Genomic DNA, 16,464 nt, shown 5'->3' on the forward strand with positions numbered 1-16,464 from the left:
TTCCTGTACTCACACACAACACATCACAGTAATAATGACATCTTCAATTTTTTTCTGGAGTATCTATTAGTATTTGTGGAGTACTAGAAGATGAGATATAATGAACAAGAATAGGGATGTCAAGTATGTAGCTTATACTTCTCTTGGCATGTTGTATATGTATAATATGAGTGATGTTTTTAGTATCCTAGAAAATTATTACTTCAAAAGTTTAACTATATAAAAATATAAGATCATTCTAGGGATGTAACAAAAAGGATCCTAGCTAATACATGTGACTGTAATTTCACAGAATTTATGACTTCATTGTATCCACATAAAAACTGGTAGCTATATAAATTATAATGAATACTAAAAAAATAAAATGGAAAGACAAGATATACACCCAATGAGGGTTAACAAATAAAACATTTCTTACTGGCTGTAAGGACTGAGGCTGCCCTGGTGCAACTATCGTAGTCACGGCGGCAGCTGGCTGCACCACCACTCCTTGTGGGTGAGCTGTGAAAATCTGCTGTCCCTGGATATACTGAAGACTTGGCTGGGCATAACTCTAAAAGACAAAACGAACAAAGTCATAATTTGTATTTCTCTGCTTAGGACCAAATAAGAAAACTTAAGATAGTCTAACAAAGTAAAAGTGTTTCTAGTAGACATTTTCTCCTTGAGAAGATGCTCAGTCTTTCACTGGCAATGGTCCAAGGTAATTTTCCCATACGTACTATTATTCTCTGCCTCTTTGTAAATGTGATTCCAAATCTTCCTTGAACAGAACATGGCATCGGACATAAGCTCTGATGATTACAATCACAGGTTAATAGGAGACTGAATCTTTAATGAGACTGCCCTTTATCAGACTATGTTTTCTGGTGTCACAAGGGGGTTATGAAGTTAGGCTGGGTTCAGATCCCAAACCAGAGTAAAATAAGAAATATGCTATCAAAGAATGTTTTAATTAATATATAACCAGATAATAATCAGAAGTCAATAAAAACAGAAGTTACTAGCGGCAAACGATTATCAATGTTTAAAAGTAGAGGTACAGGTACCTTCCTATATACTTGTAATCCTGACTTCAGTTTAAGGTTATGGAGTGACTGGAGGCAGCTAATGACTAAATGGAATTTTGCAGCCCATAAAGCTTAACATCAGATACTGCAGAGAATTGTTGTTTTTTTTTAAAAAAAAAATTCTGGCTTTCCTTCCCAATCTATTAGCAAATTCTGTTAACTTTGTCTTTATATGTTCTTTCACACGGATATCATACAAATTCTATTTTCTTCGCTAGATTACTTAACAATCTTGCAATTAGTCTACTTTTGCCTTGAACATGCATTATTTTCTTTCTCAGAGCAACTAAAGTAATCCATTTAGTTATGCCAGATGATATTAATCTATTAGACCATGTTAGAGGATTTCTACATTACTCAGACTAAGAAATCTTCAGAGTCTGTCATTCTATTTCATACAGGATAGAAGTCACAATTATCCCACACAATCTGTGTTACAAGTGTTTAATATTGACTCTACAAAACATTTTAAAAACTAAATCACAGTTATCCTACCCCCAACTCTTTGGCCTTGAACACCTGCCTCAGCCTCCCCTCCACCCCCTAAAAATTTAGAGAAAACAAAACAAAAAAATAGTACTAGGGTGAAACATGAAGACGAGCATGCAAGTCTACAATTAAAAATTTGTCTGACAAGATAGTTAACTAAGGCTCACTATGCAGATTTGTTTTCTTTTTCAAGACAGACTTTCTCTCTAAAACAGCCCTGGCTATCCTGGAACTTGCTACGTAAACTAGGCTGTCTTTGAACTCACAGAAATCTGCGTGTCTCTGCCTCCCAAGTGCTGAGATTCAAGGTGTTTGCAACCAAAGCCCGGCTTACTATGCAGAAATTTTAAAGATTTATTTTTATTACTTTTATTTATGTGCATGAATCAATGCTGTGTGTGTGTGCTGGGATCTTCAAGGGCTAGAATAGGAGTCACAAGCATCTGTGAGCTGTTTGACATGGGTGATGGGAACCAAACTCAGGTCCTCTGGGAGCAAGTGCTCTTAACCACTAAGCCAGTTTTCTAGCCTGTTGCAAAAATTTTAAAGTGTTGACTACTACAGAGTAGAGCTGTGTTTCTTTAGTTTGCAGACTGGTTCCAAATAGTAGCAACAAGATAACCCCTGGTTTCAGATAGCAGTATCTAAATTTATAAAATCAGGTGCCAAATTTGACCTGTTTCTTAAATGCAAAAGCAATGTTTAAAGAATGAGAATATCTCACAAGACAATAATTCCGAAAGTAGATGGTTTAAGAAAATGCTGACTATATCAGCTCCTGAGCCAAATAATCACCCCAAATCATATCATTTATTAGAAGATATAGTTAAAGAAAGTATGAACCAGTTCCCAGGTTCAATATTTTCTTTCCCTGTCTAAGTCAGCTAATAATCATTTGCAGATGCAAATAATCAGTATCAATGACAGGTATTGGCTTTAAAAAATGCTGAATATGGTGGAAGTACTTAGTAGGTCTGAGGCAGAAGGCAGCAACCTTGGGCTACCTATATGAAGCTACTGCCTCAGCATATCAATCTGAAAATAAATATAGAAGTTACATACAGACCGTGCAAGATGTTATTTAGGAACACACACACACCCTGAACAAGCTTTTAGCAGAAAAGTACTTCAAACTTTAAGAAGTTATTAACTGGTTTTCAGTTTAAATTAAATAATGCAATAGGTATACATATATATGTGAGACATGAATAATATTTTATCAGTGTTAAACTTCTTTACTTGCCAAGCAGTGGTGGCGCACGCCTTTAATCCCAGCACTTGGGAGGCAGAGGCAAGTGGATCTCTGTGAGATTGAGGCTAGTCTGGTCTACATAGTGAGTTCCAGGACAGCCAGGGCTACACAGTTAAACCCTGTTGGGGGGTGGGGAGAAGAACCCCAACACAACAACAATAAAAAAAAATTAAAAACCTCTTCTACTTGGGGAAATCTGAGAAGACTGGCTTGCTATTTCGTATGACTTGAGCCTGAACAGTTTAATGAGACTTATTTTAAAATTAAAAAAAAATAGAAAGAAGTTTGGGGCTGTAGCTCAGTGGTAGAGTGCTTGCTTGAAACATAAAACACTCTGGGATAACTTCCGGGCACCTAAAGAGAGGGGTGTGTGCGTGTGTGTGTCATGCACCACCCTGGCTAACAGCTTGCTTCTGGTATTTTGGTAAGTTAAAACATATAAGGGAAAACACAATTGTTCTGTCCTATTTCAAATAGAAGGGGAAACTGCTGAGTAACATTCTATATAAAAAAAAAAAGCCTTTTAAAGCACTGAAGTAAAATGTGGTCTTAGTGTAACTCTGTCACTCATAAAACTGTCACTCATAAATGTCAAGACAGCTACAGATTATATGACCTGTTAAAGCTGAGCTTTTGTTTAATGTGAAAAACTACAGTGAAAAAGTTTATAACAAATTTTTCCAAATGTCAAAACAAGTATAAATGATGAATCTGTACATTTACATTTCTGTTTATCGTGGATTATTGTATCATCAAGAGTATCACAACTTCTATCTCTCAGTACCCCATGTGTTGTTATGGCAGATAACAGGTCTGAACGTCACAGACCTAAACCTTTAGAAATGCATCATTATCACTATCTACCATCTTATGCAAAAGGCATTCTGCCATTTCATACTTCTCCCAAAATACAGTAATGATAGTTGGGATTCAAAATATACATTAACAACCACGCTACATGTTTCTCATTATCCAAACCCCTAAATCACCTCTAATCAATTAATTTCACGGAGAAGGAAAGAGAATCCATTTACCTACTACTCAAGGATATAGAAAGTAAACTAGGGAGTCACTAAAAATGCCTCTGATAGGGGCATAATGAAAGACTAAAAAGGAAGTAAAAAGTCTCCCCCCCCCCCCCCCGCCCCCGAGACAGGGTTTCTCTGTGTAACAACTCTGGCTGTCCTGGAACTTGCATTGTAGACCAAGCTGGCCTCAAACTCACAGAGATCTGCTTGTTTCCACCTCTCAAGTGTGGGATTAAAGATGTGTGCTTCCACTGCCCGGCTCCAAGTACTAAAACTAATAATTAAACCCAAAAGAAATCTTGCTCACTAGAAGGATAGGGGGTAGATAGGAAAAGCACCAGGATTTAATTCCTACTACTTGAATGGTTTTTGGGGAACCCATTCTCTTTGGATGGATACCTTGCTCAGCCTAGATATAGTAGGGAGGGCCTTGGACCCTCCCCAAAGCAATGTGCCTTACCCTCTCTGAGGAATGGATGGGGGTGGGATGGGGAATATGTGGAGGGAATGGGAGGAGAGAAGGGAGTGGGAACTTGAATTGGTATGTATAATGAAAAAAGATAGTTTGGAAAAAAAAACTACTATAAAACCAATTAGATTTATACTATGAAATCTTACAGGGTTGCTTAAGACAAGGTCTAGGAAGCTAGTTTTAAACATGAAAGTCTTCTGCCTCATCCTTCTACATATTATTACAATGCTAATATTACAATACAAGCACGATCAACTGTGCCCAGATTCTATTCAGAGTATTTTAAATATTCATTATTTATTTATATGTGACTGTGATCTGTGCCTTTGAAGTCCAGAAGGTGGAGCTAAAGTTACAGGAAGTTGTGAGCTGCCTGACGTAGACGTTAGGAACTAAACTCTAGTCCTTTAGAAGAACAGTCATCTCAATCATTGAGCCATCTCTCCTGCCCCGAGGAGTCTTGAATCTTTCATTGCTGTAGCTTAGACTTTTAAACACTTCAGCAACCAAAATGGGATAGAACTTTTTCTTTTTCTACAGAATAATGTGTCAAAACCAGAGTTATATGCATGTTAGGCAAACTCTGTACCACTAAGCTATTCATTCCCTCAGCACAGAAATAAAGGAGTATTTTTATTGATTCCCTGATAAACATTCTTAGAGAAACTCGAAGCATATATAGTTGAATTCCGTGAGGAGCTAGATTCAGTGACTAGCATTGAAAACTACAATTATGTCAACACAAGTTATTTTCATTATAGACTGCAGTGGTCAAGCCTACATGATGATGACTCTCCAGTGATTCCCACCTCCTGGCATGCACACACTCTACCTACCCTTTGTAATGAACAGATAAAATAAAGTGATAGGAACTGTGGGTAATTCTACTGGGAAGCCTTGGTTGTGAATGGCTGTCAAGTGAACCCTCCATTCCTAATCTAGCCTTTAGATGACTACGGACCTTGAAAATAGCTTGACTCTAATTTCATGGAACCTGATCCAGACCACTCAAACTCAGTTGCTTCTAAATTCCTCACTCATGCGAACTGTGACATCTAGTCTTCAGTGGGGCAGTGGTGGCGCACACCTTTAATCCCAGCACTTGGGAGGCAGGGGCAGACAGTTCTCTGTGAATTCAAATCCAGTCTGGTCTACAAAGTTTGAGGACAGGCTGGGCTACAGGCTGTGTAGCACAAATAATAAAAACCCAGACACTGAAATTGGGGTTCAACCAGAAAAACAGAGCAGCCAAGCCACTACAGAAGTCTTACCTAGGCTGGGCGATAGTAGGTTAAAAAGACTAAGCCTCTCTTTCCTCCCATTTTATATTTCCTCTAGTGCTGAGACTAACAGCATGAGACTCCCTAGTACTAAGACTAAAGGTGCAAGCCACCATCACCTGGATTTGTTTCTGCACTGATCTTGTATAGCCCAGAGTGGCCTTGAACTCACAGAGTTCCACCCAACTCTGTCTCCCAAATCCTGGGATTAAAGGTGTGTGTCACCATTGCCTGACCTCTAGTGGCTTTTGCTTTGCCTCTGGTCTTCAGGCAAGATTTATCAAAATTTATCAAAGATTTATCTATCAACCCTGTCTTGATAAAAAAAAAAGTTATTAGTCTCCACGCCCCCACAACATTTTACATAGTAGATAATCAATATCGATACAATAGATCCAAGGTCTAGGGGTATAATTCAGTGGGAGAATGCTTGATGAGTTCATGCATAAGGTCCCAGGTTTTATCATTAGCACCAGGAAACAAACAACATAATCAATGACATCACTTTTTCCTTCTTATCAGATTAATTAGCATCTCAAGTGAAATCAGGTCATCAACAACAGCAGGCTTTCTCTTAAACCAGATTCAATTATCATGGCATTAACAAGCTTTAAAATATGAACAGAGGTTCCAATTAGTTACCTGCACAATTGGTGGAGTTGTCTGTGAATATGGAGATGTCACACCATAGACAGTTGAACATGTCTGTCCTTGATAATATATGGTTGCTTGAGATTGTGCAGGAGAGTACTGCTGCTGAACACTGACAGACTGTTGGTTTGAATCCCAGACACCATAATTCTGTCCTTGTACTGGGCCTGGAGCTTGTACTGGCATTACAGGAACATTGGAGTCTTGGTGTACCACACTTTCATTCTGAGCTACATATTGTGAACTGGAAACTTCCACAGAGGCTGCCACATGTGGCACCACTGGCACTGATGGAGGGGCAGCAAGGGATTCTGTAGGATGCCCTACCAAGGGCTGAGCATGATCATAAGGGGCAGGAGAGCACACAGGGTCCATGCTGGGTGTGGGCAGAAGCACCTTTCCAGCATTAGGGTTGCTGGGATCCACATAAGCTTGCATGGGATAACCTGGTGGATAGCCAGCAAAGGGGTGATGAGAGGCATTATAGCCCAGAGAGTCAAAGGGTAGTGGTGATGTCATCCCCAAGTTCTGAAGCTGTTGTTGTTGCTTCTGAGCCTCCCTCTGTGCTACCTCTTGCTCGAACAACTTCCTGCGCTCCTCTGTAGAAAGTTTATTTCGGTCTTTAATTCGTACTTTCTTTTTAGAAGTTGGCGTATCATATCTACAAAGAAAACAATACCACAAAAGATTACCAAATCATGAATATAACCAAAAGACTTATAAAACAGTAAGCCACACATTGATATTTCTTCTCAAATTATGAAGTAACCACTAACCACATCAAGTCTAATTTGGCACTGGCTAAAAGTCATACTCAAAATTAGATAACGAGAGTTGTTATTAAGGGTTTGATTGAATTCAACACCATCACTGCACAAACGAAACCAAAACAAGGGAACTAGAAAGAAGGCTCAGCAGTTAAGAGCCCATACTGCTCTTGCAGAGGACCAGAGTTCAGTTCTAAACACCCCTATCAGGTAGCTCACAACTGCTTATAACTAACTACTCCAGTTCTAAGAGGATCCAATGCTTTCTGGCATACAAAGGTACTCATGTTCCTGCATGTGTGCACACACATATGTATTTTTAAAAATTAATCTTTAAAATATACTGGGCTGGGGAATATAGCTCAGTGTCTACGATGTATGAGGCATTGTGTTCAATCGCAGGAAACCATAAAACACAAAAAGAACCTGGCAGCCAGAACAGAAACCCAGGAAATCCAACACTTGAATAATGCCACCTCTACTCTCAAGACTAGTTACACCAGCTTCCTATTCTTTAGAGCTGAGGCTGATTCTGTAAGCACAAATATAGAAATTTTAAAACCTCAACATGATGAAACCTATTTCTTCGTAGAGAAGAAAAGGAACAGTGACACCAGAAAAGAAATAGTCCAATATCAATCTAATCCAGTGCTCCTAAAGTCCAAGAATAAGTCAGAAAAGTGTCTGCTGTACAGCAGGAGGATCTGAGATTTATCCTCAACACCCATACAAAAAGCCAGGAGTAGTAGCTGACACCGGTCATCTCAGCCCACAGGAGGCTAAGGAAGGAGGATTACTAGTAAGTTAGGCCAACTACAGCAACAGAGTGAGATCCTTTCTAAAATAGATGAATAAACAAATAAAATACAACTATATGAGGTTAAATACAAATTGCAAAACTCTATTAATCTTCACGTCTATTACTATGAAAAAAAAAAACAACCTGTTTTCAGACCTTTTGAGATAGAGTCTCACAGTGTAACTCTGGCTAGCCTGGAACTTGTTATGCAGACTAGGCTCGCTCTGGACTTTCAACAATCCTACCTCTGTTACACAAATGCTGGGATTACAACAATATGCTACTGTGCCCAGTCTTAACTCAAATACTTATTTTTGTTGTTGTTAAATAAACCTTTCTTCCATATATTTATTTTATGTGTGTGTGAGTGGGCACACCATAATATAGTTTTGAAAGTCAGAGAACAACTTGAGGGACTTAGGTTGCTAAAATTGAGTATTTTTACTCACTGAACTATCTCTGTAGCCCCATTTATTTTAAAAAATTCTTTGAAAGTTTCATACACATATATAGTGAATTTTAGTTGTGCACCCTCCCATTTCCATCCTTCTTCTTCTGAACCCTGAAACCCTTCTTTTCCCAACAAGTCCTGCTACAAAAGAGAAAGAGAAAGAGAGAGAGAGAGAGAGAGAGAGAGAGAGAGAGAGAGAGAGAGAGAAGTCTATTCCACTCTATTTAGTATGCAAGTAATGTCTTTATGTGCACCACAGCACAAATGTGGATGGATGTTAAAGAGACGGCTTCCTCTTCACCATGTGGGTCCCAGGGATCAAACTCAGGATCATGAGGCAGCAGGCTCCTTTACCTACTATCTCACCAGTCTATCACTCCATTTTCATGTCTTTCTTTGTATCTGACTTGGAAACTTTTGGATTTGCCCAAATAAGAAAAACTAACACTTACCTATCATCTGGCCTTTTTGTTCCCCGTTCATATGCAGAAGAGGGTGGTGAGAGAGAGCCCCTTCGTTTCCTTTTCTCTTTATTCTGAGCTGGCTTGTCTGGGTCTCTTTCTCTCGACCTGTTAGGAGTCTTTGGAATGGTTTGATCTCTGAAGGCAGCAGCATCCCTTCCTCGTTCAGTTACTAGAGGGATAAGTTATTATGTGTAAAGTTTATTTTAGTTGGAAAGTAACACATCATGTATATAATAAAACTTCTATCCAATAGCAAATGTATGAACTCTTCCCCTTATTTAGTCCTGATGTTGAATTTAAAGGTTCTAATTTTTAGTTGCTTGTCACTGAGAAATCAAAACCAAATTCCTACTTCCTTATTCTAAGTCTGAGGCTAAGCAAGATTTCACATGTAAGGGAAAGACTGAATTTACTATATAAAAGGTTGATCCTGAAAAAGTTCAAGATCACCCTTTGCAGACCCCCAAGGGCTCCTCAATTACCTAAAGAATTCTTATAAATCTACCTACAGATGTATTCTTCAACCTACCTGTGCTCTCCTTTTCAGTTTGACTTTTCTTTGGAATTCGATATACCTCCTGTGGGGGGTGGGAGAAGACGAGTTAACAGTGTGAAATAAAGAGATGGGTGCTTTGAAATTGACAGATTTCATGATAACATCAAGGTATGGGGAAGTAGGGAAAACACACTACAAGGAAAACAGATTGGTCGGTATTTAATTGTTCTCTAAAATTTAACGCATTTGACTTTAAATAAAATAAGGCCTGGCCGTATAAAATTGAGCAAAAGAAGATGTATATATTTTACATTTACCAAGGTTGCATAATCTCACAACACAGCAGAATAAATGTCTGATTCTGACAAGAACATAATTCCTGAGAACTCTAGTTCCTGAATGCCCTTTGCGTGGATGTATGTATGTATATAGATTCCTGCAAAAAACAATAGAAGTCATTTATAATTTCTTTACTGAGTATATTAATAAGGACAATTCTAATGTCTCACCAATAAGACATAAGACCAATAAGAGAAGTAACTCAAAATACTTTGAAAATTACATGTATAAAGACAATTCTTGCTGGTCAGCATAGGGATGAAAACCACGGTCTCTCACACACCCCAGGCACACATTCCACTTTTTGAACTATGCTTTGGCTCCACTACCGCCACATTCTTCGCCATGCAAGAGGAAAAAAATTCAAGGTCTTGGGACACACTGGGCAATTCACTGTATTTTTCTATGGATGCAAAAATCCTGCTAATGGTCAAATTATCTACTTTCATAGGACTGCTAAGGAAAGAGAGAAGGAGGGAGGGAGGGAGGGAGGGAGGCAGAGAGGGGGAGAGAAAGATGCACACTATTAGTTCATCAATACTCCCAAAATGGCATCTAGTATTATACCAAAACTGATCAAGATAAATGTTAACTATGTTTTTATGCCTCAAAATACATATACTTGCTATGTAATTCGAAGATTATGCTTTGCTGGTCTGACAGTTCCACACTGGTAGTACATGGGCACAAGTTCTTACCTGGCTATTGAGTTAAGTAAGCCAATCAATGACAAGTCTACACATTCTCAATGACACATAACAATACTCTCCCATGGACAGTTGTGTAATATTACCCACATCCATGTTGTCTAGCTGCCATCTGTGTAACCCAATTTTGAGAATGTACTCCAAGAAAACTAAACTCATTTCACATTATAGTTAGATAGAGTAATATTCGAGGAAAATGAGAAACAGCCCATGTTACACAATTGAAGAAGGGTGAAGATGAATTATTCAAGCAGAGAGTAGTGTCATGAGGCTTTAATCCCAACACTCAGGAAGCAGAGGCAGGTGGATTTCCATGAGTTCGAGGTCTACAGAATCATATAGTAAGGCCCTGAGATTAATGCACAAATGTAGTTTCCTCCATTCTCTTTGCCCCTAGAATCCTCCTTCTCATGTTCATCATTTTATTTATTTATTTATTTATTTATTTACTTACTTACTTACTTACTTATTACTGGTTTGTTTTTCAAGACAGGGTTTCTCTGTATCTTTGGAGCCTGTCCTGCAACTAGCTCTTGTAGATCAGGCTGGCCTCAAACTCACAGAGATCTGCCTGTCTTTGCCTCTTGAGTACTGGGATTAAAGGCATGCACCACCGAACTGTGGTTCTTTACTACAGATGCACAATGATTCCAAGAAGTCTTTTGTACTAGCAATACCCAAGACAAACAATCTTGAGTTGCAGGTTTCAGAAATCCTTCTTGTAAAAAGCTCCCGATATAAGTGATGCACACAGTTAAAGCTGAGGACTACTGCGGTACTTACGGGCTTTTCTTAAAAGTCCTGAGGGCTCCTAGCAAGAAAACCTCTGAGAACAAACTATCTTTCTGCCCTTGGCTCAGAGCATGGGAGCTCTCTTTCATCTTGAGCAGCTTTTGCCTGCTGAGAGGATATATTTCAATCTGTTACTCCCTTCTCTTCTCAGGAATGTCTGCAATCATCTAGCTGTCAGTTTCTAGCTGTGGGTACTGTATCAGGGACAAAGGCAAGAGGGGACAAGCTGACATTCTCAGCTCTGGTTACTTCATTCCACCAAGTAACCAAACTTGAGGAAAAGTAAAGCTGCTATCAGCAACCATCTGTACTGTAAATTAATCTGAACAACTATTTGAAAATACTATATAAATCTAGGTACTAAAAATTTGACGTGTTCATTCATAAAGAATACTTTGAATAGATACATCAAAGGTTCATGTATAGATAACAAGGGTTCTACATTCTCTTCTCTGCTGGGCCATCTCTCCAGCCCAAACTACATGTTTGTTGTTTAAAACAGATTTCTTACATTCACAAAATAAACTACTAGCACTGAGTGTTGATAATTTAACTGTTGTAAAGATGAGCAGTACAACCTAAAAGTAAACAGAACGAGTTTATTAGTGTCTACCCAAGATTGGGAGCTGAATAACTTCACCTTCCATTTTGAAGTCAAAACTACATGGAAATGGATTATCTACTTTTTTTCTCAATGTATGCATTAGGAGACTGAACTCCTAAAACTGAAAATGGATGGTATCAAAGTCCCATTATATTTTGAAAGATGAGCAGAAAACAGCCTTGTGAAGACAACTATGAAATTTCTTTGGATCATTTTATCTGGTAAATGAAGAGTATTAATGTATCAGCCTGACTAATAGAAAGTCCACCGGGAAAGATGTCAGTCATAGGTCAGTGAGTCCATTGAACACCTTTAGTCCCAGCACTAAGGGAAGCAGAGGCAGGTGGATCTCAGTAACTTTGAGGCCAGCCTGGTCTACAGAGCTAGTTCCACAACAGGTTCCAAAGCTACAGAGAAACCCTGTCTCAAAATACAAACAAACAAAACCCACTTCACTTTCTTCATTCTTGCCAGGAGACCAGCACATAAGACAGCTCTGTGGGTTAGGAGACTGGCTCTGCATTCAACCCTTAATCTCAGAGAAGCCTAAAAGAATCTTACTTCTTCACTCCATCCAATATTTAGATATCATTTTTTTTCATTTCTTTAGCACTTAGGAAGTACTCCCAACTAACACACACATATACACTCTAGCTCTAACTGTTATGAGCCAAGAACGTCTCTCTTTGCGATATTTCTAGCACCAGTGTCCAGCAGGTAGTTATGCTCAATTGTTAGGTAGATTAACAAGTAAATTTTACTCATTTGTAAAAATCACCCACACAATATTACATAAACTATCTCAAATAGTAGGGTGGTAACCAACTGAAGATAGTTACCTGTAGAAATCTAGTTTGCTGATGTAGAAAACAAAAGTATCAACTACAGCCTAAAAGCATATACCAATGCTCTTATTTTGTAATACTTAAAATATACACTACCTGCCACAAAGGAATTCACAGCATAGCAGAAATTCTAGGAATTGGTGAATCAGCACACCTGTAATCACAGGACTTGGGAGGTTGGGGCAGGATGTTTAAAAAAGTTCAAAGTAACGTTAGCTACATAGCATGTTCCCAGCAAACCTGGGCTACCTGAGACTGTTTTAAAAAACCAACACCCAGAAGAACGGCTGAAACTTGATTCTCATATATATTTTTAACACTGCTAAAGAAGAAGTTATTACTGTATGTATATTATATGTAAAAAAGAATAAAGATTAAGTAACAATCCTAGTTTGAGATCATTCAAGCCTAAATTTTGTACAAAACACAAACCTTTTTGTCTTTTGAAGACAGAATGCCCCATAGTACAAGCTAATCTCAAACTCAGTATATCTGAGGATGACTTTGAGCTCCTCATTCTTCTGCCACTACTTCCAGAGTGTTAGAATTCTGTTCTATGACAGAAAAGTTACCTATCATTTTCATTCTGGTTTTGCTTTAAACCATAAAAAATTTTATTTAAGTAGAAAAATTTCCAAATAAACTAACTCAGATTTTGCCTGGAATCAAAGCTTAAATTGATTTAATCTTTATTACACTACAATATTTCTGAAAATCCAGAAGGCAAATTTAGAGATGTCTACCTGAATGTTTTATCTTCAACTTGAAACAAGAACTATCTCAGTCGGTTATTAAAGTGAGGTATGTGTTTAAGTTCCAAGACATTTCTAGTTTTTGTGAAAATGCATCTGTATTTGGGTATAATAAATTTATATACACAAAAGAACTCAGAATAAAAGTAAATAAACTCTGTATTTAAAAATGTGATAAAACAGAACAAAGAGTCAGACTTTGATCCTCACACTTACAAGGTGAGTACTTCACCAATGGACCTGCCTCCACAAAACCCCCATTCTTTTATAATGCAGAGGCTTGTTTTAACAAATAAGAGGCTGAAAAACAAAAATTAAAAGATAAATTTCAGAAGTTCTACATAAAAAAAAAAAAGAAAGAAATCCAGCCCAGGTCAAAGGAAGAAACGATACAAAGGTGCTGAAAATATGACTCAGCAGTTAAAAGCATGTACTATTCTTGAAGAGGATCCAAGTTCAACAGCACCCACATTATAAATGGCTCAGAATTACACATAACTCCAGCTCTGCTTCCATGGGTACCTGAACTCACAAATACATACACACACACACACGCACACGCACACACAAATAAATAATACATTTTCAATAATAAAAAAAACAATATAAGAAAAAAGCTATGGGCTAGAAGGCAGTCTTATCTCATGCTGATAGGATTCAGAGAAACTACAAAAATAGAAATTGCACTGGATAGGCAGGGTTACAGCTCAGTTGGCAGAATGCTGGCCTAGTATGAACAAAACTTAGGCTCCACACAGTCAAGTATGGTGGTGCATTCCTGTAATCCCAGCACTCAGGAGATGGAGGGAAGATGATCATGAGTTCACATCCTCTGCCAAACAGTGTGTATGAGACCAGCCAGAGAGATACATAAGAAACTGTCTCCAAATAAAACAAACACACACACACAATTATTTCTTCTTATAGGTCGGGGTGGTAGGGTGGACACTGACACCAGGTCCTTGATCATGTCAGATGCATGCTCTACTACTAAACACACTGACAGGTCCAGTATCTTCTTTCTAAAGGAAAATTTAATTTTATATGTTAACTATACATCTACCAAACAAAAGGGAATAAACTATACACATTTCTTAGATTTGTAAGGTTTTAAAATTGTACCTTCCAGAAGACAATGCTAAAAGGCCTCCATACAGACGAGAGGCTGAGACTAACCCTAACCCTAACCCTAGAAATACTGTGTCACAGACATTAATTTTCAACCATATGCACTACACCATATTAGCTAAAAATTATTTAATCTTTGGGGCTGGAGAGATGGTTCAGCAGTTAAGAGCACTGGACTGCTCTTCCAGAGAATCTGGGTTCAATTCCCAGCACCCACATGACAGCTCACAACTGTCTTCAACTCCAGGATCCAACACCCTTACAACATACATACAGGCAAAACAATAAAATAAAAATAAATAAGTTTAAAAAAATAAAATTTAAGAGGATAAAACATAAACTTTGAATATTAAATGAATTTTCCAACACTTACAGACATGTATATAAACTCAACAACTGGGAATTCAACATTGTGAAACATTACTTTCTAGAGGACCCAGGTTCAGTTCCCAGCACCCACACAGCAGTTCACATCTGTGACTCCACTTCCAGGGCTTCTGACATCCTCACACAGGCATACATGCAGACAAAATACTAAAAAGCATTTTAAAAATTATATTAAAACAAAAACAAAACGCCAGGGTTGGTGGTGGTATCACACACCTTTAATTCCAGCACTCAGGAAGCAGAGGCAGGCAGATCTCTTAATTTGAGACTAGTCTGGTCTACAAAGCAAGTTCCATGACAGACAGGACTACACAGAGAAACTCTGTCTTGAAACAAAACAAAGCAAAACACCAAACAAACAATAACAAAAAACAAATTAAGTTCGGGTAATGTAAGAAATTGTCACCAAAATAAGCATACACAGGAAAACAAGTTGATTTGAAAGAAAACTAAGATGAAAGACCAAAGTTTTTGTTGCTGATTACTTTGTCTTCTCTTTTTTTGTTTTGTTTTGGTTTTTGTTTGTTTGTTTTGTTTTGTTTTGCTGAGCCAGGGTTTCTCTATGTAGTTCTGTAGTTCTGGTTATCCTGAACATACTATGTAGATCAGGCTGGCTTTGAACTCACAGATCTGCCTCCCTAGGTTTGAAGGTGTGCGTTCACAACAGGCTGTTTTCCCGTTACTAACAATCTGAACAAGTTACCTACAATTACTAGATTGCAGGACCTACTTTTTTCCTTAGCAGTTTCGAAAAGTACTTGGATGCTTCTTATAGAACAATATAGTACTTTAGTAAAACATCTTCACTATTTGGAAGGGTGAGGCAAGAGGACTGAAAATTCAAGACCAGCCTAGACTACAGAGTGAGTTAAAGGCAGCCTGGGCAATGAGTGAGACAAATCCTGTCTCACACTAAAACCTACAAAATGAGTTGGGGATATAAGCTCAGTGGCATAATGTCCCCAAGTCAGAGTCTCAGTACCACCCTTCCCCACAACAAAAGTCACAAATGAACTGCTAGGAATATACTATAAAAGTAAAATTATAATGAAATATGCAACAATTTCTAAAACATTTTGGAAAAACTAGGGATACAGTTCAGAGGTTGTCTACCATGTACAAAGCCCTGGGTTGGGCCATAAATGAAATAATTTTTCTGAAAATGAAAAAATACTTAATACTGACTATTCCTAAGCCAAAACATTTATTAGAACAAAATAATGTATGGCATCTTTTTTGTAAGAGGATATTTTATGTTAATGTACAGTGTGCACATGTGCATGTGTGTATAGATCACACTGGCTGTGTGCTTGCAATTGGTGCACTGTGCATGGCTCAGAAGTGCACTCGGCTCCACCATGCTGGACTGTGCAGAGCGCAGGCAGGAACTACCGTATTAAACCATAATAACGGTGCAGCTTAAGTTTTAGACTGGGCAGGCAAAGAGGTGTTACCATATTACCCCTACTAATGGCACAACTTAAGTTTTTAAGAAGCGCTTACCATTTTTAAGAAGTGCTCCTGGACAGGAAAGAATTACAGATTCAGACATAAAAGACCTCTAAATGGGTCATAGTGTTGGATAAATGTATGTAGGCTTGAGAGACAAAAAAAGGGGGGGGGTAAAATGTTTAAAGAGACAGAGTATGTATAGTCAGAGATTCTTAAAAAGTGCTTCTTAAAAACTTAAG

At 38.1% G+C, this 16,464-nt stretch overlaps 1 protein-coding gene across 4 annotated transcripts in view; it reads right to left on the reverse strand.

Annotated features, from left to right (window-relative positions):
- Positions 1-16,464, reverse strand: part of Setd2 (SET domain containing 2, histone lysine methyltransferase) — an 83,291-nt gene that overhangs the window by 19,430 nt on the left and 47,397 nt on the right. For 3 of the 4 annotated variants that reach the window (XR_015001665.2, XM_085688900.2, XM_085688899.2), the window contains 4 exons: positions 9,253-9,301; positions 8,712-8,892; positions 6,234-6,903; positions 419-553 (listed from right to left, as the gene is read on the reverse strand). Coding sequence is in view for 2 of the 4 variants with exons in the window: in XM_085688900.2 (XP_085545026.2) it covers positions 419-553; positions 6,234-6,903; positions 8,712-8,892; positions 9,253-9,301 (1,035 nt within the window). In the remaining 2 variants the exon portion in view is untranslated. Of the gene's footprint in view, positions 1-418; positions 554-6,233; positions 6,904-8,711; positions 8,893-9,252; positions 9,302-16,464 lie in introns of those variants that run through there. The other variant, XR_015001666.2, reaches the window with a different exon arrangement.

Source organism: Myodes glareolus, chromosome 4 (genome assembly GCF_982192425.1).
Source record: "Myodes glareolus chromosome 4, mMyoGla1.1, whole genome shotgun sequence".
Taxonomy (NCBI): Eukaryota; Metazoa; Chordata; class Mammalia; order Rodentia; family Cricetidae; genus Myodes; species Myodes glareolus.